The sequence below is a fragment of the Polistes dominula genome, unplaced genomic scaffold (assembly GCF_049000335.1).
Source record: "Polistes dominula isolate Pdom_NZ unplaced genomic scaffold, Pdom_raw_medaka contig_21, whole genome shotgun sequence".
In the NCBI taxonomy this organism is placed as follows: domain Eukaryota; kingdom Metazoa; phylum Arthropoda; class Insecta; order Hymenoptera; family Vespidae; genus Polistes; species Polistes dominula.
Window position 1 is genome coordinate 4,558,373 of NW_028301061.1, and position 27,562 is coordinate 4,585,934.

Genomic DNA, 27,562 nt, shown 5'->3' on the forward strand with positions numbered 1-27,562 from the left:
CATATAGCCTGTGATGTCACCTTTAATGAAGAAGCTGCAGAAAATTTTGATGAAGAGTCCTGTAAACGTTTTTCTGTAAACTTGGATTTTGGGAATTATAATGAATCACTTGAGGAGGACGAAGAAGATTTTGAGTCGGCTGGGTCATCAGGTGAAGATAATGACGAAGCATCTCCAAGTGTAGGTAACCGTCAACAGGATGAAGTGCAACAAACCGGTAGACAATTGCGCGATAGAAGAACATTACGTGTGCCAGACCGCTATAGTGAGTTTGGTTATGCCTCCATAGCGGATGTAGTGCCCCAAACGTATGAAAGTGCGGTGTCTAGTGTAGAAGCAGTGCAATGGAAATGTGCGATGAATGAAGAAATGAGTGCGCTTCGTAAAAATAAAACATGGACACTAGAAAGATTACCAGAAAATAAAAAGACTGTAGCTTGTAAGTGGGTTTTTACTAAGAAACTGGACTCGAACGGTAATGTGCAGCGTTATAAAGCTAGGCTTGTGGCAAAAGGCTTCACTCAACGAGAAGGAATTGATTTTTCTGAAACTTTCGCGCCGGTGGTTAGATATGAGTCTATTAGAATATTATTGGCGATCGCGGCGAGAGATGATTTGGAGTTAGCACAATTTGATATTAAAACTGTTTTCCTTCACGGTGAGTTGAAAGAGCTTATTTTCATGGAGCAGCCACAAGGTTTTGTCGATAAATGTCAACCACAAGCAGTTTGTAAATTAAATAAGAGTTTGTATGGGCTTAAGCAGTCACCACGGTGTTGGAATTCTAAATTTACAAATTTTCTAAAGAGTTTTGGTTTCCATCATTCTGAAAGTGATAATTGTGTATTTTTAGGGAAAGTGAATGATGCAGACGTTATTTTAGCTTTATATGTAGATGACGGGTTAGTGTTGTCAAAATCAAAAGAAGCGGTTAAAATGGTTTTAGATAAATTAAAAGAAAATTTTGAAATCACTATTGGAAACGGAAAACAATTTATCGGTATGGAAATTGAGCGCGACCGCAAAAATCGTACTATTAAAATAAAGCAGGAACAGTACATCAAAAGAATGCTTGTAAGATTTCGAATGGAGGATGCAAAACCAGTTAGTACACCGTTTGAGCCTGGTTTGCATTTGTCATCACAAGAAAATGTAAAAATGTGTGATGTACCATATCGGGAAGCTATAGGTTCATTATTGTTTGCAGCAAGGGTCTGTAGGCCGGATATTGAATTTGCGGTGAATAAATTAAGTCAGTTTTTAACGAATTATGGGCGGGAACACTGGCAAGCTGCGAAAAGAATTCTCAGATATTTGAAAGGAACGCTAGATCATGGAATTGTGTACGGAACAAGTGGGAGTAATGGCATTCTAAGCGGGTATACGGATGCAGATTATGCAGGATGTGTAACTACTCGTAAATCAACGACAGGTTTTTTATTTGTATTAAATAATGGGGCAGTTTCATGGTCTAGTCAGAGGCAGCGTGTGGTAGCATTGTCAACAACTGAAGCGGAGTATATTGCACTTGCGAAGGGTACTCAGGAGGCTTTGTGGTTAAAGCAATTTTGTTTAGATATTGGTTTAAAATGTGAAGCGATACCTATGAATGTAGATAACCAATCAGCGATTAAACTAGCAAGTAATCCTGAGTATCATAAACGAACAAAACACATAGACGTTCGTTATCATTTTGTGCGAGAAGTCTTCGAACGAGGCGATATTATTGTAAATTATGTCGATACCACACGGCAGCTTGCAGATGTTTTTACGAAGCCCTTGAGTAAGCAACAATTTGAAAAATTACGACACGGGATCGGTGTATTAGTCTAAATAAGTGGGAGTATTGGAAGAATATTTAGGCTAATGTAGTATTGGGGGTGCCGCGTGGCGTCGTGACGGTGCACTCGTGGACGCTACATTGTTTTTCCGTTGTTTCCTTTGTGTGCTGTGCGTCTCGAAATGCGTGCGTTGTTAGTTATAGGACGTCAACCGAAATGCGTGGACGTAGCGTTTCTTATTCTTAGTTTTTCTTTTGTTCTTTTATGTAATGCATATTATTATATCTGAAATATAGTTGTTCAGTATCTTAACCAAGAGTGTTGGAAATCATTAGATAGAATTTTCCAATAATAACGATAATTTTTTATTGGAGCGACGATATAGGATTCACGCTATAAGCCATTTTATTAGAGTATAAACACGGGGAACTGCTTTCCACGAACATTCTGTCGCTATGTACAACGATTGTTGTGATATATAATAAAAAAAATACTATTTTTATACATGTTTCATTCATTTTATATTATTTTCATAAAAATGATAAAATAATAAGATTTTGAATAAATATAATACTCTAACAGCTGATATAATAGAGAATTTCGAAGAAAACGAGTATTTCATATTTTCGAATAAATATTGGCAGACAGTTTGCTCGGGGTTAAAGTGCCGGCAGAGCGCGCCAAAGGGGTGTAAAAATTAAAAAAAAAAAATAATCACAAGGTTCCTGAACAAAAACTTTTTTATTTTATTATTTCAACATTAAGAAAACAATTTACAAAATGGCAGACAAAAATTTTGGGGCTAAAGCCTTGGCAGACAGCTTGAAAAAGCGCGCTATAATAGCCCACATAACATAAAAACTTTCTAAAAACTTTCTAAAACATTTCTTGAAAAGCTTTAAGTCTTCCAAAAAGGTTTCTAAAAAATCTTTCTACAAGGTGAAAATGTTCGCGTTCAGAAACTTGCAAAAGATTATTCTATCAGTAAAATATATTGAAAATGTTTTTAAAATATTTTTGTAAAATCTTTTATGAATCTTTTTCAAAATATCTTTGAATGATGCCTGCAAGGTTTCTGAAAGATCATATGAAAATATTTTACGAAACCTTCGCTGAAAGATTTCAAAACTTATCGTGTTATGTGGGATACCATGAAGGGTAAAACTGTAACGACCGATAATTTTTTTACAAGTATTCCTGTCGCTTTAAATTTAAGAATTAAAAATACTTCGTTGCTTGGAACAATACGCGCAAACAAGAGAAAACTGCCGAAAATTTGCAAATTGGAAAGAAAACAACATGGCACGTTTCTCAACGTTGTTGTACCAATCGAATAGATGCACATTTACCGTTTACAAAAGCAAACCAGATAAAAAAGTACTTATACTAAGCCTACGATTATTTGCAGTGCATGCAAAAAAAACGTATGCGAAAAGTATATACACGGCTAAATCTACATATGATGAAACTGCGATTAAAAAACTGTAAACAATTGAGCTTTTTGTTATTTGACAATGTCTACAAATTCATTTATCTATACAAATAATATTGTTCAACTTTTTTTATTATTTTTTAAGAGTGAATAAAGACTGGTAGCCTCAAACAGCATTTTTTGTATACACCAGTCATTCTGACTAGTTTCGTAGAAATAGGTATATTAAAAATGCTAGTAAATCTAGTGTCAATAAAATAGCATGAATTTTAAAGTTGTAAGAGCAGAGGAAGGAAATATAGAAAAAGACATAATTTTTAATAATAATAACAGAAGAGATATTTAGCTATTCAGTTATTAAAAGATAATATAAATATTCTTCCTTACTGAAACTATTCGCTCTACCACTTAATGCTCTATCAAAATGCTAATAACTATACTATAAACATAAATTTTTTTCAATCGAACTACCAAACATATTGAATCATCTATAGTTTAAAATATAAACACCGATAACATTAAAGACTGGTAAACAATAAGTAGTATTTCTAGACATCTTATTTTTAAATAATTTCTAAAAAGATTAACAAAATATGGACTGTAATAATAAATATTATCTTTTCTTAAACCTTAAAAAAATCTTTTTCGCAGGATTTATAGTTATATCGAATTGTAGAACTATGTCTTCCACTTTTTGTGGGACATCTACATGAACAGAAAATTTTTTCAATACAGCAGCAATTATTGCTTTCATTTCGAGCATTGCCAAATTGAAACCTCTAACAGCAGAAATGATTCTCAATGTAATATTATAAATATTTATATATAAAACAATTTCCTTACTAGATAAACAAATGATACTACCAATGCAACCTCTTGGCACAATGCTGAATGGTAGAAAATGTTTATTATTGTAATTGCCAGGTAGAAATCTATCAGGATTAAATTGTAAAGGATTTTTCCAATATTTTTCGTTTTGATGAAGTGCAAAAAACAGGAAAAGACAAATAGAATTTTTTGGTATTATGACATCCTCACTCACTTTACAAAATTAATAAATATATAGAATTAATACGTGAAATAATAACGTAAATTGTAAAAGAATATACGCAAATATTTATTCAGTATGTGTATGAATACCTTGTATATCTTCACATACACTTCGTGAAATAAAAGAAACGGGAGGAAAAAGACGTAAAGTTTCTTTGATGACTCGATCCAAAAATGTCATATTCTTAATGTCTTCAAATGTAATATGTTTATCTTCTGGATCGGTTGATCCGTATATTTGATAGAGTTCTGCATGTAATTCTTTCTGCAATTTAGGATATGGAAAACACGATTCAATTTTAGTGTAAAAATATGTTCTATTTTTTAACGGCAGTGAGACAGTTAATATAGAAGGTAAATTTTACTCGTACTTACTTGAATTTTTGGATAAGTAGCTAACATTAAAAATACAAAAGTAACTGCCCAAGTGGTTGAATCGCTTCCCTAAAAGAATACAAATTTTTTTTATCTTTTTTTTTACAATCAAAGTTTTGTTTAAAGTAGATAAAATCTTACTTACAGTACAAACTATTGTGTTGATTTCATCACTAATATCTTGCTCCGTATATTCTTTTCCCTCGTAGAATGATTTGAATAACGCGTCAAGAAATGAAGGAGTATATTTTGTTTTATTCAAAAGAATAATGAATATACTATTTGGCATGTTCAGAACATCTTATTGCAACAATTTAATAAAAAATAGAATTAGATTATTGAATAGTTATTCTTACTTGCATCTTTTTCTTTCATTTCGCCATTAATTTTCTTTTCTTGCATCAATTCCTTCTGTTCCTTTATTATCTTAACAAAAAAGTTCTATTTATGTATGCAATTTTATGAAAGTTATAATATAGTGAAAGATATATATATTGTTATGCCTCTGTAGATTATTCTTATTCTTTGAACGTTATCTTTCAAAATTGCTGACGGTGGTGTTCACACGCTAGCGGCTGGGCAGATCACACCTTATTGCCTGTTTGTTCCCATGGCGTAGTGATAACTTAGGATTGCGTTGTATGTTCTCTGGCACCTTTTTGGTCAGTAACAGAGTGGTACTCATAGAATAAACTACGAATCGTTAAGCATTCCTAATTACAGAATTTATTTGAGAATAAATTAAAGAATCGTAATAAAGTATCTTACGTTAATTTTATGTTATAAAATTAACTCCAGAATTAATAACAACAATTTAGTTAGCATTTAACAGTAATAATTAGTTTTCTAGTTGAAGTGCGACTTTACGTTATCAAAGTAAACAATTAAATGTGACTATAGTTTAGACATTAAAATCTTGTGTTAGTTATTTTAAAAGAAAGTTAAACCTTCTCCCAAGGCATAAAAATATATTTATTTTATTGTAGTGATAGAATATTGTGTATAAAATGAGATTATTAACACTTAGCCGACCACGCGCGCCGCAGCGAACTGTACGGTTTCCACCACGCTCGAGCAACTAAAACTACACTTTTATTTCACATATTGTTTATACAAAATACCAATATATCCCGATAACTCTTAGGTTTGTTTATGGTTTTATGGTCCTCCTAAACTTTCCCTTTAGTTTCTGAATAGAGTTTTCCTTTCCAGAAAATAAAATATAACGAAAAGAACTGAATACTAGATTTTTTCCTACACTATGTAGATAAATAAACGAAAAAAAAAAACGCGTTGCAAAGGTCAATATGTGAGATCTCCCCGATCGGTCGGGCACCGATCTACATTGAAACGGGGAGATCTCCCCGAGTGGTCGGCTAAGTGTTAAGATAAACATACTTTACTTTTTTTTATACATCTGACGTGATTTTCTCCCAAGTGTGATAAAGCTTCTCGAAATCTTATTCCTATAAATAGATTGTAAAAAATAATATCCGGATGTAACCAAAATTTGTAGATTCTTTGGATCGATATGTGTATTAATCTGAATAAAAATCAAAATCATTTATAAAAATATTGTTGCCATATATAGCAAAATCCACTGGTATGATCTCTGGGTGGAATAGTTGATAAAAACTATACTTTTTCAAATTCAAGCAATAAAAATGGTGTACGATCCGAAAGGATCGTACGGTGATTAGCGGTATTCGAAACTCGCGCGCATCCGCTTCCATCGATTAGGATTCTAGATCGATACTTACTGTGAGCATCGATCAACCACCAGTAACTATCGGAGCGCTTCTCTAGCTACGTCTACGTACTCTAGCAAGTACGTACGTCCTGCTGGGACAGTACAAAGGGGCATTCTTTCTATTCTTCACCGGACGCCTACGACTACACATCTTGAGGGATTATAGAGGCTTTAAGAATTCACAAAGGACAACGAAGAGAATCTCCTAATCTTCAAGACTCGTGAAAGTGAGCCCATTCCACATCACAACCCTTAAGGTTGTGATCGATATATTTGCACATCCCATCTATCGGCATATAGCTAACGACAACCGTATACCCCCTCCATCGGCCTCTTATACTATACATAGGTATACCCCCTCCAACGATCTAGCCTCAGGGCCGTACCACGCGATCGAGAACCCAACGCGCGGTCATTTATTCATATAAAGGGGATTTTTATATATTACCATAAATTAATTTGAGTGGATTTCGAAAAGTAGAATAATTAATAACGGTTCGTAATGGCATTGCAAAAACAGCTCGAACAGCTCGAACAAAAACGGCTAGTTTTAGAATCGGGTTTAACACACGTCGAAAAACTAATCCAAGAAGGAAATTTAAGTAAACAGGAAGTAAGAAAGCGTTATGAACGACTTACTCAGCTAGTAGAGAAATACGAAAAATTGTATGAAAAGTGCGCTACTGCTATTAGCGAAGTAGGAGGAGTCGATAGTTTGAATCCAATCATAGAGAGATATTTCGCGATCGGAGACAAAATTGACTCGGGCGATACGGCCGCGGTTAGTAACGCGAATGGTTCGCATGGAGACGACGGTGCTACAAATACCCGCGATCAGCAAATACGATTACGCCGAATCGAGATCCCGAAATTCGACGGAGACATCGGAAAGTGGATCCAATTCAAGGGAAGTTTCATGACGCTGGTAGACGCGCGTACCGACATGTCGGATTTAGAAAAACATATATACCTCCGCGAGTCTCTTACCGGTAGAGCGCTTCAGACGATCGCGACATATTCATCGACCGGGCAGAATTATAAGAATGCGTGGGAAATGTTATTGAAAACTTTCGACCGGCAACGCATACTCCTGGCACGGGCCATTGACGCCTTCATAGACACTCCACGGCCGAAAAGCATGTCAATAGAAGAGATGACACGGCTTGCGGGTGACTTGCGGGCCCATTCGGATACTATTACTTCTTTCAATGTACCACACACACTGATGGTGCGCCTTGGCGAAAGCATTCTACCCCGCGATCTTAGACAAGAATGGGACAAACAGTTAGATGCGGATAATTATCCAACCATGAATCAGCTTTGCGACTTTGTAAACGAGTACACACTCCGTAGCGTCGCGTCGTCGAATATTCCATCGACATCTGGAAACGAGCCTCACGCAAAACATAGACGTACTGAGACGATGACTTTACGGCCACGAAACTGATAGGAGACGCATATAAAGCGCACGTTTCTTACTCAGACCTCAAAGAAGTGTATTCTTTGCAAACAAGACAAACATCTTTTATACCAATGTTCCCGATACCATGACCTGACGAGACAAGACAGACTGGCAATAGTTAAACGTTGCGGATTATGCCAAAATTGCTTACGGAAGCATGGAGATCCATGTAGAGCCTCGCGTTGTCGGATATGTCACCAGGCCCATCACACGTCATTACATATAGACAATGACGAGCATGAGATCACGAAACAGGAGAGCCACACCCCTGCGAGGACGGAGACCGCGTCGACATCTCAAACGAACTCATCACTACGCGACTAACACCGATCCTTCATGTCAATTCGCACGGTGTACCGAATTAATTCCTTATGAGCGCTAAGTACCGTGTTAGAAAAGGCGAAACGGGACCTTTAAACAATTTCGGGTATTCTTAGATACGTGCGTCACCGCACACTTCATTGCCGAAAATGTCACGAGAATGTTACGCTAACAGATTATACCATATTAGGTTTCCACTCACGCTAGACCAGAACTTGATCGATGATCGTCATCGAGGTAATCATTTAATCGCTAAACAATAAATATAGGCAGAACTTTTCGCTACTCATCGTCTCTAATATAGCGCGATCGAATTCAGTAAACGAATTAGAAGGCGAAATTCATTACGTCTAAAATGCGAGACGGTACGAATCGGGAAAATACATGGTGCGTATATCCTCGTGAGGAAGGACATGATCACAGTCACCTACGTAGTATAGCCTCACGCCGATTCCACAATCTCTCGAGAAAGTTACACGCGAATACCGAACTCCGGAAGGAATATGAACGGATCATACGGGAATGTATCGATTTAAGACATACGTCGAATGTTAAAGACGAACTTACGGGAGGCTGTTATCTTCCCCATCACGCGGTCATTAAATCAGTCAGCATGACAACCAAGGCATGGGTCGTATTCGACACTTCCGCGAAAAAATGATCAGATGTATTTCTCAACAACACTTGTTAGTAGAACCTATCATTCGAGATACTGTAGTAAAACTCTTGTTACGATTCCGAACGTATCAGTACGTATTGAACGCGGATATCGAGAAAATTTATCGACATACATGAATTGATCCAGACGAGCGCCAATATCAACAGATATTTTAGTGACATAACGAACGGATTCGCGAGTTCGAACTTAGCACGGTGACACTCGAAATAACCTTAACACTGTTTCTTGCTATACGAACCATAAAAAACTCGCGAAAGATGAAAGCGCGAATTATCCACTCGGAGCCGACATACTAAACCGTGATCTATACGTTGATGACGCGATCGACGGGCAATTACACGGTTTCTGCGACGCGAGTCAATTTGGTTACGGAGGCTGCTTATATGTAAGATCGCGACATAAATTCGGTAACACACGCGTACGTCTACTTTGCGCTAAAAGTCGCGTGGCTCCTCTTAAGGACACCACCGTACAACGTTTAGAATTATGCAGAGCATTGACACTCGTGCGATTATACAGAGAAGTCCGGACCGCCGACAGATTGAAACCCGACAAGATAACTTTCTGGTCCGATTCAATAATTGTACTAGGTTAGCTGAAAGGAGACTCCAGTACGTTAAAAATATACACGGCAAATCGCGTGCGCGAAATACAAGAAATCTGTGAAGGTTTCACATGGCGACATGTGCGATCCGAAGATAACCCAGCGGACGTTTTATCGAGGAAAATACTTCCGCGCGATTTCCTAAAAGAACGATGCATGGAAAGGGAATTTCTCTAATTGCCGGACGTAAAGAGATTATCGGTATTAACGACGTGAATTGAATCAAGAAGCATGTGTCAGCGATTCTCTAGCTACACGCGATTATTAAAAATTGTAACTCGATGCTGACGATGGCTTAAAACTAACTCATATAAGGGAGATTTGTCTACCGCAGAAATAACAGAAACGGAACGACGCGTTTTTAAAATCGTGCAAGACTTACAATGTCACGCTGAAAGAGAAAGATTGAAAACAGCGGGGGAGTCAAGAGCGCAAGGCTCGCCGCGTTAACTCCGATTCTTGACGAAAAAGGTTTAATTCGAGTGGGGGGTTGACTTCGGAACGCAAATTTAAGTTTCCACGAGAAATGTCCGATATTATTGCCCTCACAACACAACGTCACCGGTCTCATTATCCGAAAACTCCATGAACAAAACTTTCACGCCGGTATACAGACTACCCTCTATGCCCTTCAACAACGTTTTTGACTCCTCGACGGTAAGAATCAAGTGCGAAGAATCGTACGTCATTGCGTACATTGCATTCGATTCCGTGCATCCGACATCCAATATAAAATGGGGAATTCACCAAGCTCGCGAGTGCAGGAAGCCACTGCGTTCTCCCACGTAGGAGTAGATTTCTTCGGTCCAATCTACGCGAAAGAAAAGAAGTACCGTAATAAAGGTCGCGTTAAAATATACGGGTGCATCTTCCTCTGCATGACTATCCAGACTGTACACATCAAATTAGTCAGCGATCTGACTACAGATGCCTTTTTGGCCGCTTTCCGGCGGTTTGTAAGTCGAAAACTATTCCAACTCACGTTTATTCTGATAACGGAACCAACTTCGTCGGGGCTAATAACCAGTTAAAGAAACTGTATGCCTTGCTCGAGTCGGACGAGTATAAGGCGAAGATCCATGATTTCGCTGTAGATTGTAAAATTTCATGACCTTTCAATCATCCCCTGTTACCTTATTTCAGAGGTCTGGGGGAAATTGCAGTCAAATCTTTCAAACATCATTTTAGACGAAACGTGAGCGAACTGCGTTTCGCGTACGAAGAAGTAGACCACATTCGTTATCGAAATCGAAGCTATTTTAAGTTTACGCCCGTTAAGCCTCATTTCGTCAGATTTAAATGATGCAACCATACTAACGCCTGCATATTTCTTTTAGATTAAAGGAACGTTTACGACATTGTCGAAGGAAAATTATATTAAGACTCCAGCTAATCGATTGTCTTCATGGACACACATTCCAAAAAAACGCTAGAAATGGACCCAACCCCAGCATAAAATCAAAGGAACACCACCGTCATTCTCATCGACAAATCAACTATACGTGAGATAGCCGTGAAGACTATTCACGGAGTCGTCAAGAAAAGTGTGACAACTATTTGTCCACTATCAATGCGAGTATTCACCGTGAAGACGGTTCACGGAGTGGTCAAGCGAAATGCGATAACTATTTGTCCATTGTTAATCATTAATTTTCTTGCGTTGTATCTTTTATAATTAACGTTCGTGCGTTGTATCTCTTATGATTAATTTTCTCGTACGTACAAAACAGATAGATCGACTGGCCAGCGATTCACGGAATAAGGTAAGCAGCTCGTGCTGCAAGCGATATATAATATAGCGATATATAAATTGTGACTCGTTTCACAAATATTGTAAAATTGATTGTAATTAGCGCACAACACAAACCATGTATTATGAATGTCATTGATCGTTACACTCTCAACGGGGGGAGTATGTACGATCCGAAAGGATCGTACGGTGATTAGCGGTATTCGAAACTCGCGCGCATTCGCTTCCATCGATTAGGATTCCAGATCGATACTTACTGTGAGCATCAATCAACCACCAGACAGACACCAAAATCGTAGAATGTTTATCAATGGAAACATAATTTGTCGTAAACTAAATAAATATAAAATATTCTTTTTGTGAAACTCCGGTAAAATATGTTATTGGTTACAATGGTGTTCAAATTCTTACTTTCATCTACATGTTTGCGCTGTCTAACAAAACTTTTAGAAATGCCGAAATAAAGATGTTACGAAAAACATATGGAAAATACTGCTGGACTGAACAAAGGATCTAGTACAGACGTAATGAGAGATTTAATAATAGAAATCTTTTCGAGAAATGCTTTTCCATCTTAATAGCCTACCACACTTCGAGACCCTTTATTATTTATAACGTGTCTCGTCTTTATTCTTTGGACCAAAAACTTATCTTTCTAAATATCACGATTCTATAATGATCACGAATCGGATCAAAAGGTTAGTAAAATTATCCAAAATCGTGATATTTTTATTTGATAAAAAAATATTAAATATTTTATATTGTAAAACGAGTATTTCATTCAATTATATAAGAATTTTTTTTTGTTTTTTTTTTTTCTTTTTTTTATTATATTATAAAATTAATTTGATGATTTAATAATTATTTAGAAAACAATTGTTCAATCATGGTTTACTTGCATTTGAATTTTATGAAAGGCGATAGAATCAAAGCTTTTTTTTTTTTAAATTATTCGATATCATGATATTTTTATTCGATAAAAAAATTGAATATTTTATGTTGGTAAACGAGTATTGCATTCACTTATACAACAAATTTTATTCGTATCTCTCATTTTTTATTATATTCGAAAGATAACAATTAGATAATGTAATTATTATGTAAGAAAAATTATTCCATCGATTAAACGTGACGTATTCGGTTTTTTCTGTTTTTTTTTTTTTTTTTAATATATTTTAAGTAATAATTTTAATGCAGTTTTCCTTGTGTGATAAGATCACTACTCTTAAATATTTAAAAAATTCAGACTTAAATTGTAATTTATAATTAGTAAGTAGAAGTTTACAATTTTATTACTCGATGAACAATAATAAAAACAAGGAGAGAACAAAGTTGATAAATATTCAAATTTTTTTTTTCAATCGTTTCAAAAAAAAAAATCATGTGTGCAGATCACACGTGTTAGAAGTGAAACCTTCAAAAATCTAAGTTTCGAGAGAATGAGACGAATGGACAGTTTTAAGAGTAAGATAATTGTAGGATTTATTTATTTTAATATTATTACTATATATAATAAAGGTAACCGGTATGGTCTCTGGGTGGAATAGCTGATAAAAAGTGCACTTTTCACAATTCAAGCAATAAAAATGGAATGCTGAATGCGATAGTTATAAATAATCACTAAAATGGTAGGATGTTTATCGAGGAAAATATAATTCGTCGTAAACAAAGTAAATATAAAAAATCCTTTTTTTTGAAACTCAGGTATAAAATTTTTTTTTTTTAGTACGGTTTTCTATTTCCCGTTTTTATCTACATTCTTGCGCTATATAACAGACATTTTAGGATAGATGAAATAAAGACGTTACGAAAAACATATGGAAAATACTGCTGGACTGAACAAAGGATCTAGTACAGACGTAATGAGAGATTTAATAATAGAAATCTTTTCGAGAAATGCTTTTCCATCTCAATAGCCTACCACACTTCGAGACCCTTTATTATTTATAACGTGTCTCGTCTTTATTCTTTAACTACAAACTTATCTTTCTAAATACTCTCGTCTAAATGAAGATCTAAACAACGAAAAATCTAAAAAATGCATTGAATCGTATCGCTCTCTCAGCTTATCGAACTGTGTACACTACGAGTCTCAAATTTCAGCTCCGTGGTAAGCTCCACCGATTCACGCTGGGCGTTCAACATCTAAAAAATGTTTTTTTTTATTGAAAAATTACTATAAGTTTCTTAAATACGCAAATATCATAATTTATAATATAATTTTCATATATGCATGGGTCAGTTCATCTCTTTGGATATTTTTCATAAAAACATATAAAAATCAAATTTAATAGACATATTTTGTCTTTATGCATCAAATATATTTTATAAAGAAGCAAAATAAAAATATAACAGTAATTTACTTGCTTTTGAATGGAATTTGTCAGCTGCTCCTCGTTTATTCCACAGATATTCTCTAATTCTTTTTCTCTGATGTATCTGGTAATCCTTATTTTTTTTTAATATTTTAGACAATACAATTATTATATATTGTATGTACTTCATAATTATTTATTATAATATTTGCGAAATAAAGAATTTAATACTAATTTTTCAATAAAATAGAAATATTTTTAAATAGAAAAGATATGACACGTTGTAAAAAAAAAAACTATAGGCATGAATATTATCTCATCGATAATAAAGATAATAAATGTGGGATTCTCTTTCTCCTGTTAGTCTTCTTAAAGGATATCTAACAAGTAAAAAGGAAAGAATTCCGCGGTGTTATTAATAGGTTTATGTAGAAAGAAAAACCTCTCTTCACGGATATACAATATATTTAATATAAAGAAGTAAAAATACAGAGTGATGAAAAAAAAACGCCTTCTTTGCTCGGCTACTAAACGATGACTGCCACTTGGTTTCCCTTCTTTAATCTACTTCTTTGTGCGACGCTCTCACTATCGATATTCAACTATTTATTTTACATTGTTTACCTTTGGCTTGATTATACCCGATACCCTCTGGCCCACTTATGCTTCAGTGTTCTCACTCATATTCTCGCACCACACATAAATGTAGATCGAATTTCCACAGACCTTCCCTGTTTTTTATAATTCTTTTCTCATGAAAAGGAACTGATCTTAGGGTGTAGGTAGCTAACAAAAACTAATATTTGTAAAATTTTATCCATCAAGATGGAATGCTGAATGCGATAGCCATAGATAGAGACGAAAATTGTAGAATATTTGTCGACAGAAAAATACGCCGTCCTAATCCAAGTAAATATAATATATATTTTTTTGAAACTCAGGTAGATGAATTATTTTTCTCTTACACTTTTCACACTTTGTGTGAATGTGAGATATCTTTATCATGGGTTAGCATACACAAGTATTTCTTTTTGTGTTGCAACTAATAACTGTAGATGCTGATGTTAAAGAAGGGAACAATTATGGTAGTATCTTTTTCGTTTCATCGGGTTTTGAATTACAACGATTTTAAAATCTATTTCTATTTTTTTATGAAATGATTTTTATATGAAAAATATCCAAAGAATTGAACTGACCCATGCATATATGAAAATTATATTATAAATTATGATATTTGCGTATTTAAGAAACTTATAGTAATTTTTCAATAAAAAAAAACATTTTTTAGATGTTGAACGCCCAGCGTGAATCGGTGGAGCTTACCACGGAGCTGAAATTTGAGACTCGTAGTGTACACAGTTCGATAAGCTGAGAGAGCGATACGATTCAATGCATTTTTTAGATTTTTCGTTGTTTAGATCTTTATTTAGACGAGAGTATTTAGAAAGATAAGTTTGTGGTCCAAAGAATAAGGAAGAGTTATGTTATAAGTAATAAGGGTCTTGAAGTGTGGTAGGCTACAGAGTTGAAAAAACATTTCTAGAGAATATCTTTATTAGATCTTTCATTGCATTTTACCAGAACTTTCGTTCAGTCCAGCAGTATTTTCCATTTGTTTTTCGTAACGTCTGTATTTCATCTATCCTAAAATGTTTGTTATATAGCGCAAGAATGTAGATGAAAACGGAAAATAGAAAACCATACTAACAAAAAAAATTTTATACCTGAGTTTCACAAAAAGAATTTTTTATACTTACTTTGTTTACGACGAATTATATTTTCCTCGATAAACATCCTACGATTTTGGTGTCTATCTATGACTATCGCATTCAACATTCCTCTTTTATTGCTTGAATTTGGAAAAGTGTAGTTTTTATCAACTATTCATTCCACTTAGAAATCATATCGGTGCCCTTTGTTAAATATATGGTAATAATATTATAATTAATAAATCCTATAATTATCTTAGTCTTGATAGTGTGCATTCATCTTATTCTCCCGAAACTTAGATTTTTGAAAATTTCACTTCTAACACGTGTGATCTGCACACATGATATTTATTCTTTAATACTTACAACTTAACGACACTATTTAAAAAATATTGAAAAATAGACTGGTTTAATCTTATCTTTCTCTATTAGCATCTTTATAGATAGCATAGCTTATTAGCATTAGCATTAAACTACTTTATTAGCATATTAAAACAACAAGTAGAAGCAATGTAAAGTAAAAAGGCTTCTTTAAGAAAAAACTAAATACATATAAGCGCATAATAAATAAATCTATAAAAAAATAGCTTCTTATTGATAATTAAAATGACATATCACTCTTACGTATTGAAAGTATTATAAAAATATGGACAAAGAGCAGTCTTGGTATCTTATAAATACGCTCAAGCTCGTTTACTCATCATTAGTTTCTGTAAAGACGCGAAGTATAAAGGAACTTACTTTTGAGTAGCATTTTTGTAATTATCCCTTACTTACAAACAGAAGCAAAGTAGTATTTTTAAGTGAATTAAACAACTTGTACTATTTCTTATTTGTTCAATTCAACATGGAATACACTGCATACTTTATTGTTTCAACAATAATAATTATTTTATTATTCTACGTAATTGAATATTTAATAAATAAATTTCGAGAATATAACATTGTAAGAAAATTTCCAGGCCCTAAAGCTTATCCTCTTATAGGAAATATGCATTTATTTCTTGGTGATTTGACAGGTATATTTTATTTTCATATCTCTAATATACACAGTTATACCATTTTTATTGAATGAATCTGTTTTAACATTAGATATAACGAAAAAATTAATACAATACTCCGCAATCTATTCTTCGCCTTGGCGACTCTGGATAGGATCAAAATTAATTCTAGTCTTCGATGATCCTGAAAATATTGAAGTAAGATTTATTTTAAATTTACTGCACTTTTTTTTCAAACGATTAAATCAAATAATATTTTTCTTTATTTCGTATTTAATTATATCAATTTATTATTTTATTTTTCAGATTCTTTTAAAAAGCTCAAAAATTGATGAGAAGAGTGTCCTATATAACTTTATGAAATATTCCTTAGGCGATGGATTATTTACAGCTCCAGGTAAATGATAAGCTCACATGGTTCCTTTTTAATTAATACCGAACAACTACCACCACAAATTCAAAGTATAATTAAGTATGTTTTAAATATTTCTTCTAAAATATTGCTGGTAATAATAGTTTATTTTTTTACGTTTACATAAAACGTCTACACACCCAATCGTGTAAATAATTTTATGAAGATATAACTTTCCCTAATTTTTTACTAAATAATATATAAAAAAAAAATAGAATAAGAAAAAATAGTAAAAAATATTTTCTTATTTGAAGCGTCATTATGGAAAATGCATCGAAGAATACTAGATCAGAAATTCAATTCCAAAATGGTTTCATATTGTATGGAGTCATTGAATAAAAATTCAAAAAGGCTAATAAACATTTTAGAAACTAGTAACGGAGAGAACGTAGATATCTTTCATTACGTACATTTATGTACGTTGGACATCATATTTGGTGAGTCTTGGAAACTCTAGAATTTTAAAAATATCAAGATATGTAAAAATCTATAACAAATTTTTTTTTATACTAACAGACAGCCTACTGGAATCTGATCTAAATTTGCTAAATATGCCAGACTGCAAACTTGATAAATATCTGACAGAGTAATAATCAAAAGAAAATTATTATATTTATAATATAATATAGTATAACTTTATATTTGTCTTCTTATTAACTTTTATTTTTATTCAGTGGGATGGATATGACTATGGAAAGAATATCAAAATTGTATTTGTACCCGAATATTATATTTAAGAATTCATCTTTAGGAAAGCGGTTAGATGAAAATCTCGCATACCTTAATAATATAACAAACGAGGTAAGAATAAAAAAATAACTGTTTGTTCCAAATTTTTTGGTTGTAACTATATAATACAGTTTTAGGAAAAATTATATTTTATTTATACTTCATATATATTTATATATAACTTTTATTTGTTAAGATTATAAGGAAAAAGAAAAAGTCAATACAGGAAGCGAAATTTACCCGTGAAGGAAATGGTCCATATGCGAGTAAGAATAATCATTTCCAAAAATATTCTTTTAGTAATGCATTTATGGATAGTCATCTTTGATATAAATAATAAATAATTTATTATTATTCCCAAAGGTAAAGTAAAAAATACGAGTTCATTTCTCGACGCATTATTTGAATCATTTTACAATACCGGAGAATATTCGGAGGCGAATATTCGTGATGAAATAAAGACATTTATTATAACTGTAAGTTTAATTTTTTTAGATTAGATAAGATTTATTTTTATTTATAAATTGTTCTTTACAATTTTTTATTATTTTTTAGGGAAGTGATACTTCTGCTGGAACTCTTACATTTTTATTTTTAATGCTAGCATCGTTTCCGGAAGTTCAAGTATATAAAGATAACCATTAAGCATTATCAAATTTATCATAAACTTTTAGAAATCTAATTTATTTTTATGCAAAACTTGTGTTATTTATTTGTCATTTTTGATTGTAGAATGAAGTTTACAAGGAGCTGTACGATATGTACGGTTCAAGCAATGAGAATGATGATCCAATTACATACGATGATACTAAGAAAATGCATTATTTGGAACGAGTCATTAAAGAAACACTTCGTCTTTTTCCTCCTGCTCCATTGTTTGGACGAACATCATATAGCGATATAATAGGTATTCATATACACAAAAAATACTATTCTTATTTTATTCCAGTATTTAAATTAATGTTTTATGTAATAATAATATGTATTTAATTATTATATGAAGTGAACGACAACATTGTAGTACCAAAAAATACTGAAGTATTTTTTTCGACATATTTTATGCACCGAAAGGGTAAATATTGGACGGATCCCTTACGATTTAATCCTGATCGTTTTCTTCCGGGAAATTATGATCCGAAGTGTTTCATTCCATTTGGTTCTGGGAAACGAGTTTGTATAGGTAAGAGCGCATTATTATGCATTTATTATTTAGTTTCTAAACTTTTTATTGCCAAAGTATATGTCTTTTTAATATGACTTTTTTAGGTAAATTATTTGCCATGGCACAAGTGAAAACAATAGCTGCTAGTTTATTGAGAAAATTTACTGTTGAAATAGATAATCCAGTATCAGTTGAAAATGTCGACGTAAGCTTTTGCATTACTTTGAAACCAGCTGAAACTATACTTTTGAGATTTATCAGACGATAATATTTATTATTTTTGTCAGTACTATGTTCCGAATAAAACAATTGTAATAATTAATTTTTTTAATAAAAAATAAATTTTCAATACATAACATTTTCAATTTTTATTTAGAATATCAGTATTTGTGTTATTATCTATGAAATATACAATATTATCAATCAGGAAAAAAACACATTTGAAAATATTACATATTTTAACAAGTTAATCGTCGTTAAATTAATGTTACATTTATTTTATTTTTCTTTTCTATACAAAATATTTTATAAATTTTTATCTTGAACACATTGGATCTAACATTCATCAGTACACACACTCATGCGCTTATGCATATCAATTGGAAACGAAGAAAGTGCAAACATGGGCATATACGCTGAACGATTTTTATATATATTTTATTCCAGTTCTACTTTATCTATCATTTGAAAAATACTATTTATTAATTAATTACTTAGTACACAGACTTTCAGGTAAAGGACTTTAGTTTCCTAAAAAGATTTGTCTTCCTAACATAACAAAAATAAAATAAAAAAAGAATTATGTACCGATATGTAATTAATCCATACATAAATAGAATATTATTTCACCATAATCGAATCCCAATTCATGGTTGCTAAACGTCAAACCAAGACTCTGTTAGTTCAGTAAAGTCAGTTACAGATAAAAACGGTAACTAATCTAAAATCACAACCAACAACCAAATATTAGCCTATCATTCCCTTATTAGCCAATCATAAAACCTATTTATTAAAGTCAGTGTTGTTATAAATATCGTGTAAATTGTCTACATCTTGTTTGAATGTAATCGATAATTGATTTAATTGTGAATCGAATTTTTCGATACTTTAGAATAAAATTAAAATAGATAAGAACAATTCGGACTTGAACGTCTCGCCAATGAGAATTACACTTACATTGTTTCTTCATTATCTCATGTGACATTTTTGAAATGAAATATTTAATTTAGTGCGGGTCTAGCACGGGTGGGACAATATATAAATTCCTGTTAATGTTGTCGAGAATTACTACGTTATTCTAATTAAAAACTTGAAAACACGCGGTCCAACTTAAATTGTTCTAAAACATTAAATAAACATTTTAATAAGATTGAAAGAACTATGTATTTTTTCTCGAATAATTAAAACTAATAAGAACTATTTATAGAATAATGCACAACGATATGTCCAATTTTTTAATATTTTTTGAATTTTTTCAGATAGTAAAAAAATTCAAAAGAAGATAGTAAATAATGTAATAGGAATATACATATATAGCTTTACGTAGTAAACGCTAAAAGTATATACGTAAAAAGTATTACGTATATACGTTTACGTAATAATTTTCTATTAGCACAGTACAAAATCGAAGGAGTCAATTTATTTCTTCTAATTTTAATAATTACATGAATGATAAATTGTAAATATTTGCAAACTGGTATTTATAAATGCTTACAATTAATAAATTAATACAAGACTCTAAACGAGATATTCAATTTACTCAGGTAGACCAATATACAAAATATGGTAAAAGTTGTTGAGAGCTACTGCGTAAGTCTAATTATAAACCTGAAAAAAACGCAACCGAAGCTAAATTGTTCTAGAAATTATTTATTAATAAAATTAATTAATTTATAAGTTCGATTATTATTATTAATTGGCGTTAGGAACTCGAAAGTTCATTGCCGCAAATACAAAATCCCACCATTGTTCCCGTCCCTGAGCGCGATTCTTCCATTCGCGGTCTTCGTATCCTATTTCTTTCAGGTCCCTTCTAATATTATCCTCCCATCTACGTCTCGGTCTACCTAGTGATCTTTTCCCGTTTGATATACCGACCAATATATTTTGTGCGCCGTTCGATCCTTCCCCATGCGCGCCACGTGACCAGCTTATCAGCTATCTTAATCAGCGTGATTTTACGACGTTGATAATGTTCGGTTTATTGTACAATCGATGTATTTCAACGTTACGGAGTCTTCTTCATTCGGCCGTTTCCTCCTCATCGCGTTTGGCATCGAAGATTAACGAAGAACTTTGTTTTCGAAAACCTTAAATTTCTTTTCGTCCCGTAACGTAAGCGACCTCGTTTGGCTACCATAAAGTTCTTGTTTCTTATGGCACGCGAAATTGTCAGATATCGCGTAAGTCAAGGGGTTAACAAAACGATTGAGATTTGACAAAAACTATGTCATGAAGATGGACAAGTGGACAATAACGATGAGATCCAAGATGTTGCTATGAGATTTCCAGAAGCTAATCTATTCCAAGCACTATATGATAATCCAAATTCTGAGGTGAACAATGATTTGCGCTTAGCAACGCTAAATAAATTTGGTGCTATTGCTAAACAGAATTAAAAACTCATGCCTAATGAACAATACTAGGAATTGATGAAAAGAGCTAACGAAAATCAGAAAGAACTTCTAATGCATGTTATTCACCATCTTAAGTTAGAAAATCACTCTCCATGAAAAATATTTTTAACGAACCTTTCGGATGTGGTAAAACGTTTGTGATCAGATTATTAACCTTTGCTTATCACTCTTGGTCCAAAGGACCTAGACCTTTTTGTAACTTAATTTTAGGTACTTAAAGCAAATGATAGCTGGTCTACTACACCATTTCCCAATAGTTGAAGAATTTAACCACCCTTCAGACCGTTTTGTGTAACGTTAGAGCCATTAGTATACTTTTGGCAGCTGTTGAAAAAATGGCCCGAGTCCAAAGTACCTGAGTATGGTAAGTACGTTCGAAAATGATTTTTTGGAATGAATGTTTTTTTTATGTATTTTGGCTTTAGATTGAAGAAAAAAGTTTATAATATATGTTTAGCAGCGTTTAATTTTTTTATAACAAATATATAATATTTTAATAACGATAATTTTGTATTGGAGCGACGATATAGGATTCACGCTATAAGCCATTTTGTTAGAGTATAAACACGTGGCGCTGCTTGCCACGAACATTCTGTCGCTATGTGCAACGATTGTTGTGATATATAAAAAAAAAAAAATACTATTTTTATACATATTTCACTCATTTTATATTAATTTCATATAAATGTAATAAAATAATAATATTTTGAATAAATATAATACTCTAACAGCTGATATAATAGAGAATTTCGAAGAAAACGAGTATTTCATATATTCGATAAATATTGGCAGACAGTAAGGTAAAGGGGTGTAAAAATTAAAAAAAAAAAAAAATCACAAGGTTCCTGAACAAAAACTTTTTTATTTTATTATTTCAACATTAAGAAAACAATTTACAAAATGGCAGACAAAAATTTTGGGGCTAAAGCCTTGACAGACAGCTTGAAAAAGCGCGCTATAATAGCCTTCATAACATAAAAACTTTCTAAAAACTTTCTAAAACATTTCTTGAAAAGCTTTAAGCCTTCCAAAAAGGTTTCTAAAAAATCTTTCTACAAGGTGAAAATGTTCGCGTTCAGAAACTTGCAAAAGATTATTCTATCAGTAAAATATATTGAAAATGTTTTTAAAATATTTTTGTAAAATCTTTTATGAATCTTTTTTAAAATATTTTAGAATGATGCCTGCAAGGTTTCTGAAAGATTATTTGAAAATATTTTACGAAACCTTCGCTGAAAGATTTCAAAACTTATCGTGTTATGTGGGATACCATGAAGGGTAAAACTGTAACGACCGATAATTTTTTTACAAGTATTCCTGTCGCTTTAAATTTAAGAATTAAAAATACTTCGTTGCTTGGAACAATACGCGCAAACAAGAGAAAACTGCCGAAAATTTGCAAATTGGAAAAAGACAGCATGGCACGTTTTTCAACGTTGTTGTACCAATCCAATAGATGCACATTTATCGTTTACAAAAGCAAACCAGATAAAAAAAAATATAAAATAATATATATTATCTCCTCTTAAACCTTAAAAAAATCTTTTTCGCAGGTTTTATAGTTATATCGAATTGTAGAACTATGTCTTCCACTTTTTGTGGGACATCTACATGAACAGAAAATTTTCTCAATACAGTAGCAATTATTGCTTTCATTTCGAGCATTGCCAAATTGAAACCTATAACAGCAGAAATGATTCTCAATGTAATATTACAAATATTTATATATAAAACAATTTCCTTACTAGATAAACAAATGATATTACCAATGCAACCTCTTGGCACAATGCTGAATGGTAGAAAATGTTTAATATCGTAATTTCCAGGTAAAAATCTATCAGGATTAAATTGTAAAGGATTTTTCCAATATTTTTCGTTTTGATGAAGTGCAAAAAATAGGAAAACACAAATAGAATTTTTTGGTATTATGACATCCTTGCTCACTTCACAAAATTAATAAATATATAGAATTAATACGTGAAATAATAACGTAAATTGTAAAAGAATATACGCAAATATTTATTCAGTATGTGTATGAATACCTTGTATATCTTCACATACACTTCGTGAAATAAAAGAAACGGGAGGAAAAAGACGTAAAGTTTCTTTGATCACTCGATTCAAAAATGTCATATTCTTAATGTCTTCAAATGTAATATGTTTATCTTCTGGATCGGTTGATCCGTATATTTGATATAGCTCTTTATGTAATTCTTTCTGCAATTTAGGATATGGAAAACACGATTCAATTTTAGTGTAAAAATATGTTCTATTTTTTAAAGGCAGTGAGACAGTTAATATAGAAGGTAAATTTTACTCGTACTTACTTGAATTTTTGGATAAGTAGCTAACATTAAAAATACAAAAGTAACTGCCCAAGTGGTTGAATCGCTTCCCTAAAAGAATACAAATTTTTTTTATCTTTTTTTTACAATCAAAGTTTTGTTTAAAGTAGATAAATTCTTACTTACAGTACAAACTATTGTGTTGATTTCATCACTAATATCTTGCTCCGTATATTCTTTTCCCTCGTAGAATGATTTGAATAACGCGTCAAGAAATGAAGGAGTATATTTTGTTTTATTCAAAAGAATAATGAATATACTATTTGGCATGTTCAGAACATCTTATTGCAACAATTTAATAAAAAATAGAATTAGATTATTGAATAGTTATTCTTACTTGCATCTTTTTCTTTCATTTCGCCATTAATTTTCTTTTCTTGCATCAATTCCTTCTGTTCCTTTATTATCTTAACAAAAAAGTTCTATTTATGTATGCAATTTTATGAAAGTTATAATATAGTGAAAGATATATATATTGTTATGCCTCTGTAGATTATTCTTATTCTTTGAACGTTATCTTTCAAAATTGCTGACGGTGGTGTTCACACGCTAGCGGCTGGGCAGATCACACCTTATTGCCTGTTTGTTCCCATGGCGTAGTGATAACTTAGGATTGCGTTGTATGTTCTCTGGCACCTTTTTGGTCAGTAACAGAGTGGTACTCATAGAATAAACTACGAATCGTTAAGCATTCCTAATTACAGAATTTATTTGAGAATAAATTAAAGAATCGTAATAAAGTATCTTACGTTAATTTTATGTTATAAAATTAACTCCAGAATTAATAACAACAATTTAGTTAGCATTTAACAGTAATAATTAGTTTTCTAGTTGAAGTGCGACTTTACGTTATCAAAGTAAACAATTAAATGTGACTATAGTTTAGACATTAAAATCTTGTGTTAGTTATTTTAAAAGAAAGTTAAACCTTCTCCCAAGGCATAAAAATATATTTATTTTATTGTAGTGATAGAATATTGTGTATAAAATGAGATTATTAACACTTAGACGACCACGCGCGCCGCAGCGAACTGTACGGTTTCCACCACGCTCGAGCAACTAAAACTACGCTGCCCACCACGCATTTTTCGTAAGTGATGCGTACTGATATGCGATATTTGAAATTGAAATAATTTGAAAATTATTTAAGTGCCAATTACATCTTGGGGTAACAATTTTATTTAACGATTTCACATATTGTTTATACAAAATACCAATATATCCCGATAACTCTTAGGCTTGTTTATGGTTTTATGGTCCTCCTAAACTTTCCCTTTAGTTTCTGAATAGAGTTTTCCTTTCCAGAAAATAAAATATAACGAAAAGAACTGAATACTAGATTTTTACCTGCACTATGTAGATAAATAAACGAAAAAAAACGCGTTACTAAGGTCAATATGGGAGATCTCCCCGATCGGTCGGGCACCGATCTGCATTGAAACGGGGAGATCTCCCAGAGTGGACGGCTAAGTGTTAAGATAAACATATTTTCTTTTTTTTATACATCTAACGTGATTTTCTCCCAAGTGTGATAAAGCTTCTCGAAATCTTATTCCTATAAATAGATTGTAAAAAATAATATCCGGATGTAACCAAAATTTGTGGATTCTTTGGATCGATATGTGTATTAATCTGAGTAAAAATCAAAATCATTTAATAAAATATTGTTGCCATATATAGCAAAATCCACTGGTATAATCTCTGGGTGGAATAGTTGATAGAAACTATACTTTTTTAAATTCAAGCAATAAAAATGGAATGCTGAATGCGATAATCATAGACAGACACCAAAATCGTAGAATGTTTATCAATGGAAACATAATTTGTCGTAAACTAAATAAATATAAAATATTCTTTTTGTGAAACTCCGGTAAAATATGTTATTGGTTACAATGGTGTTCAAATTCTTACTTTCATCTACATGTTTGCGCTGTCTAACAAAACTTTAAGAAATGCCGAAATAAAGATGTTACGAAAAACATATGGAAAATACTGCTGGACTGAACAAAGGATCTAGTACAGACGTAATGAGAGATTTAATAATAGAAATCTTTTCGAGAAATGCTTTTCCATCTCAATAGCCTACCACACTTCGAGACCTTTTATTATTTATAACGTGTCTCGTCTTTATTCTTTAACTACAAACTTATCTTTCTAAATATCACGATTCTATAATAATCACGAATCGGATCAAAAGGTTAGTAAAATTATCCAAAATCGTGATATTTTTATTTGATAAAAAAATATTAAATATTTTATATTGTAAAACGAGTATTTCATTCAATTATATAAGAACTTTTTTTTGTTTTTTTTGTTTTTTTCTTTTTTTTATTATATTATAAAATTAATTTGATAATTTAATAATTATTTAGAAAACAATTGTTCAATCATGGTTTACTTGCATTTGAATTTTATGAAAGGCGATAGAATCAAAGCTTTTTTTTTTTTAAATTATTCGATATCATGATATTTTTATTCGATAAAAAAATTGAATATTTTATGTTGGTAAATAAGTATTGCATTCACTTATATAACAAATTTTATTCGTATCTCTCATTTTTTATTATATTCGAAAGATAACAATTAGATAATGTAATTATTATGTAAGAAAAATTATTCCATCGATTAAACGTGACGTATTCGGTTTTTTCTGTTTTTTTTTTTTTTTAATATATTTTAAGTAATAATTTTAATGCAGTTTTCCTTGTGTGATAAGATCACTACTTTTAAATATTTTAAAAATTCAGACTTAAATTGTAATTTATAATTAATAAGTAGAAGTTTACAATTTTATTACAAGATGAACAATAATAAAAACAAGGAGAGAACAAAGTTGATAAATATTCAAATTTTTTTTTTCAATCGTTTCAAAAAAAAAAATCATGTGTGCAGATCACACGTGTTAGAAGTGAAACCTTCAAAAATCTAAGTTTCGAGAGAATGAGACGAATGGACAGTTTTAAGAGTAAGATAATTGTAGGATTTATTTATTTTAATATTATTACTATATATAATAAAGGTAACCGGTATGGTCTCTGGGTGGAATAGCTGATAAAAAGTGCACTTTTCACAATTCAAGCAATAAAAATGGAATGCTGAATGCGATAGTTATAAATAATCACTAAAATGGTAGGATGTTTATCGAGGAAAATATAATTCGTCGTAAACAAAGTAAATATAAAAAATCCTTTTTTTTGAAACTCAGGTATAAAATTTTTTTTTTAGTACGGTTTTCTATTTCCCGTTTTTATCTACATTCTTGCGCTATATAACAGACATTTTAGGATAGATGAAATAAAGACGTTACGAAAAACATATGGAAAATACTGCTGGACTGAACAAAGGATCTAGTACAGACGTAATGAGAGATTTAATAATAGAAATCTTTTCGAGAAATGCTTTTCCATCTCAATAGCCTACCACACTTCGAGACCCTTTATTATTTATAACGTGTCTCGTCTTTATTCTTTAACTACAAACTTATCTTTCTAAATACTCTCGTCTAAATGAAGATCTAAACAACGAAAAATCTAAAAAATGCATTGAATCGTATCGCTCTCTCAGCTTATCGAACTGTGTACACTACGAGTCTCAAATTTCAGCTCCGTGGTAAGCTCCACCGATTCACGCAGGGCGTTCAACATCTAAAAAATGTTTTTTTTTATTGAAAAATTACTATAAGTTTCTTAAATACGCAAATATCATAATTTATAATATAATTTTCATATATGCATGGGTCAGTTCATCTCTTTGGATATTTTTCATAAAAACATATAAAAATCAAATTTAATAGACATATTTTGTCTTTATGCATCAAATATATTTTATAAAGAAGCAAAATAAAAATATAACAGTAATTTACTTGCTTTTGAATGGAATTTGTCAGCTGCTCCTCATTTATTCCACAGTATTCTCTAATTCTTTTTCTCTGATGTATCTGGTAATCCTTTTTTTTTTAATATTTCAGACAATACAATTATTATATATTGTATGTACTTCATAATTATTTAATTTAATATTTGCGAAATAAGAATTTAATACTAATTTTT

The 27,562-nt window shown here is 31.8% G+C and overlaps 2 protein-coding genes and 1 long non-coding RNA gene across 9 annotated transcripts; 1 reads left to right on the forward strand and 2 right to left on the reverse strand.

Annotated features, from left to right (window-relative positions):
- Nucleotides 1–4,634: 4,634 nt before the first annotated feature.
- Nucleotides 4,635–6,062, reverse strand: LOC149031428 (uncharacterized). The gene is made up of 3 exons (XR_016177785.1): nt 5,407–6,062; nt 4,784–5,331; nt 4,635–4,707 (listed from the first exon to the last, which is right to left on the reverse strand). It is a non-coding gene; the product is annotated as an uncharacterized LOC149031428 (long non-coding RNA).
- An 8,758-nt stretch (nt 6,063–14,820) lies between these two features.
- On the forward strand, nt 14,821–18,921 carry LOC107073593 (cytochrome P450 4C1-like). Its single transcript, XM_089176157.1, has 12 exons — nt 14,821–16,247; nt 16,321–16,427; nt 16,536–16,626; nt 16,896–17,078; nt 17,158–17,227; nt 17,316–17,442; nt 17,567–17,636; nt 17,734–17,846; nt 17,926–17,994; nt 18,103–18,277; nt 18,374–18,550; nt 18,637–18,921. Exons 1-12 carry the CDS (start codon nt 16,076–16,078, stop codon nt 18,798–18,800), a joined length of 1,518 nt encoding a protein of 505 aa, XP_089032283.1. The 5' UTR covers nt 14,821–16,075; the 3' UTR covers nt 18,801–18,921.
- Nucleotides 18,922–22,020: 3,099 nt separating this feature from the next.
- LOC107073471 (cytochrome P450 4V2) lies at nt 22,021–24,966 on the reverse strand. Of its 7 annotated transcripts, XM_089176166.1 has the most exons (7): nt 24,085–24,965; nt 23,851–23,920; nt 23,640–23,772; nt 23,496–23,564; nt 23,211–23,385; nt 22,935–23,111; nt 22,021–22,847 (listed from the first exon to the last, which is right to left on the reverse strand). In XM_089176166.1, exons 4-7 carry the CDS (start codon nt 23,520–23,522, stop codon nt 22,684–22,686), a joined length of 543 nt encoding a protein of 180 aa, XP_089032292.1. In that variant the 5' UTR covers nt 23,523–23,564; nt 23,640–23,772; nt 23,851–23,920; nt 24,085–24,965; the 3' UTR covers nt 22,021–22,683. The 7 variants fall into 7 exon arrangements, with proteins under 7 accessions (XP_089032292.1, XP_089032289.1, XP_089032291.1 ...); XM_089176163.1 differs by having other exon boundaries at nt 23,640–23,696; nt 23,851–24,966; XM_089176165.1 differs by having other exon boundaries at nt 23,851–24,965.
- Nucleotides 24,967–27,562: the final 2,596 nt, after the last annotated feature.

What these genes read in the sequence shown, in the direction of transcription:
- LOC107073593 (XM_089176157.1), top strand. Translation starts at nt 16,076, where the DNA reads ATGGAATACACTGCATACTTTATTGTTTCAACAATAATAATTATTTTA. An exon ending in TGGATTATTTACAGCTCCAG is followed by an intron (nt 16,627 to 16,895) that starts GTAAATGATAAG and finishes TCTTATTTGAAG; the next exon opens with CGTCATTATGGAAAATGCAT. An exon ending in CTTGATAAATATCTGACAGA is followed by an intron (nt 17,228 to 17,315) that starts GTAATAATCAAA and finishes ATTTTTATTCAG; the next exon opens with TGGGATGGATATGACTATGG.
- LOC107073471 (XM_089176161.1), bottom strand. Translation starts at nt 23,783, where the DNA reads ATGCCAAATAGTATATTCATTATTCTTTTGAATAAAACAAAATATACT. An exon ending in CTACTTATCCAAAAATTCAA is followed by an intron (nt 23,386 to 23,495) that starts GTAAGTACGAGT and finishes CCTAAATTGCAG; the next exon opens with AAAGAATTACATAAAGAGCT. An exon ending in TGTGCCAAGAGGTTGCATTG is followed by an intron (nt 22,848 to 22,934) that starts GTAATATCATTT and finishes CTGCTGTTATAG; the next exon opens with GTTTCAATTTGGCAATGCTC.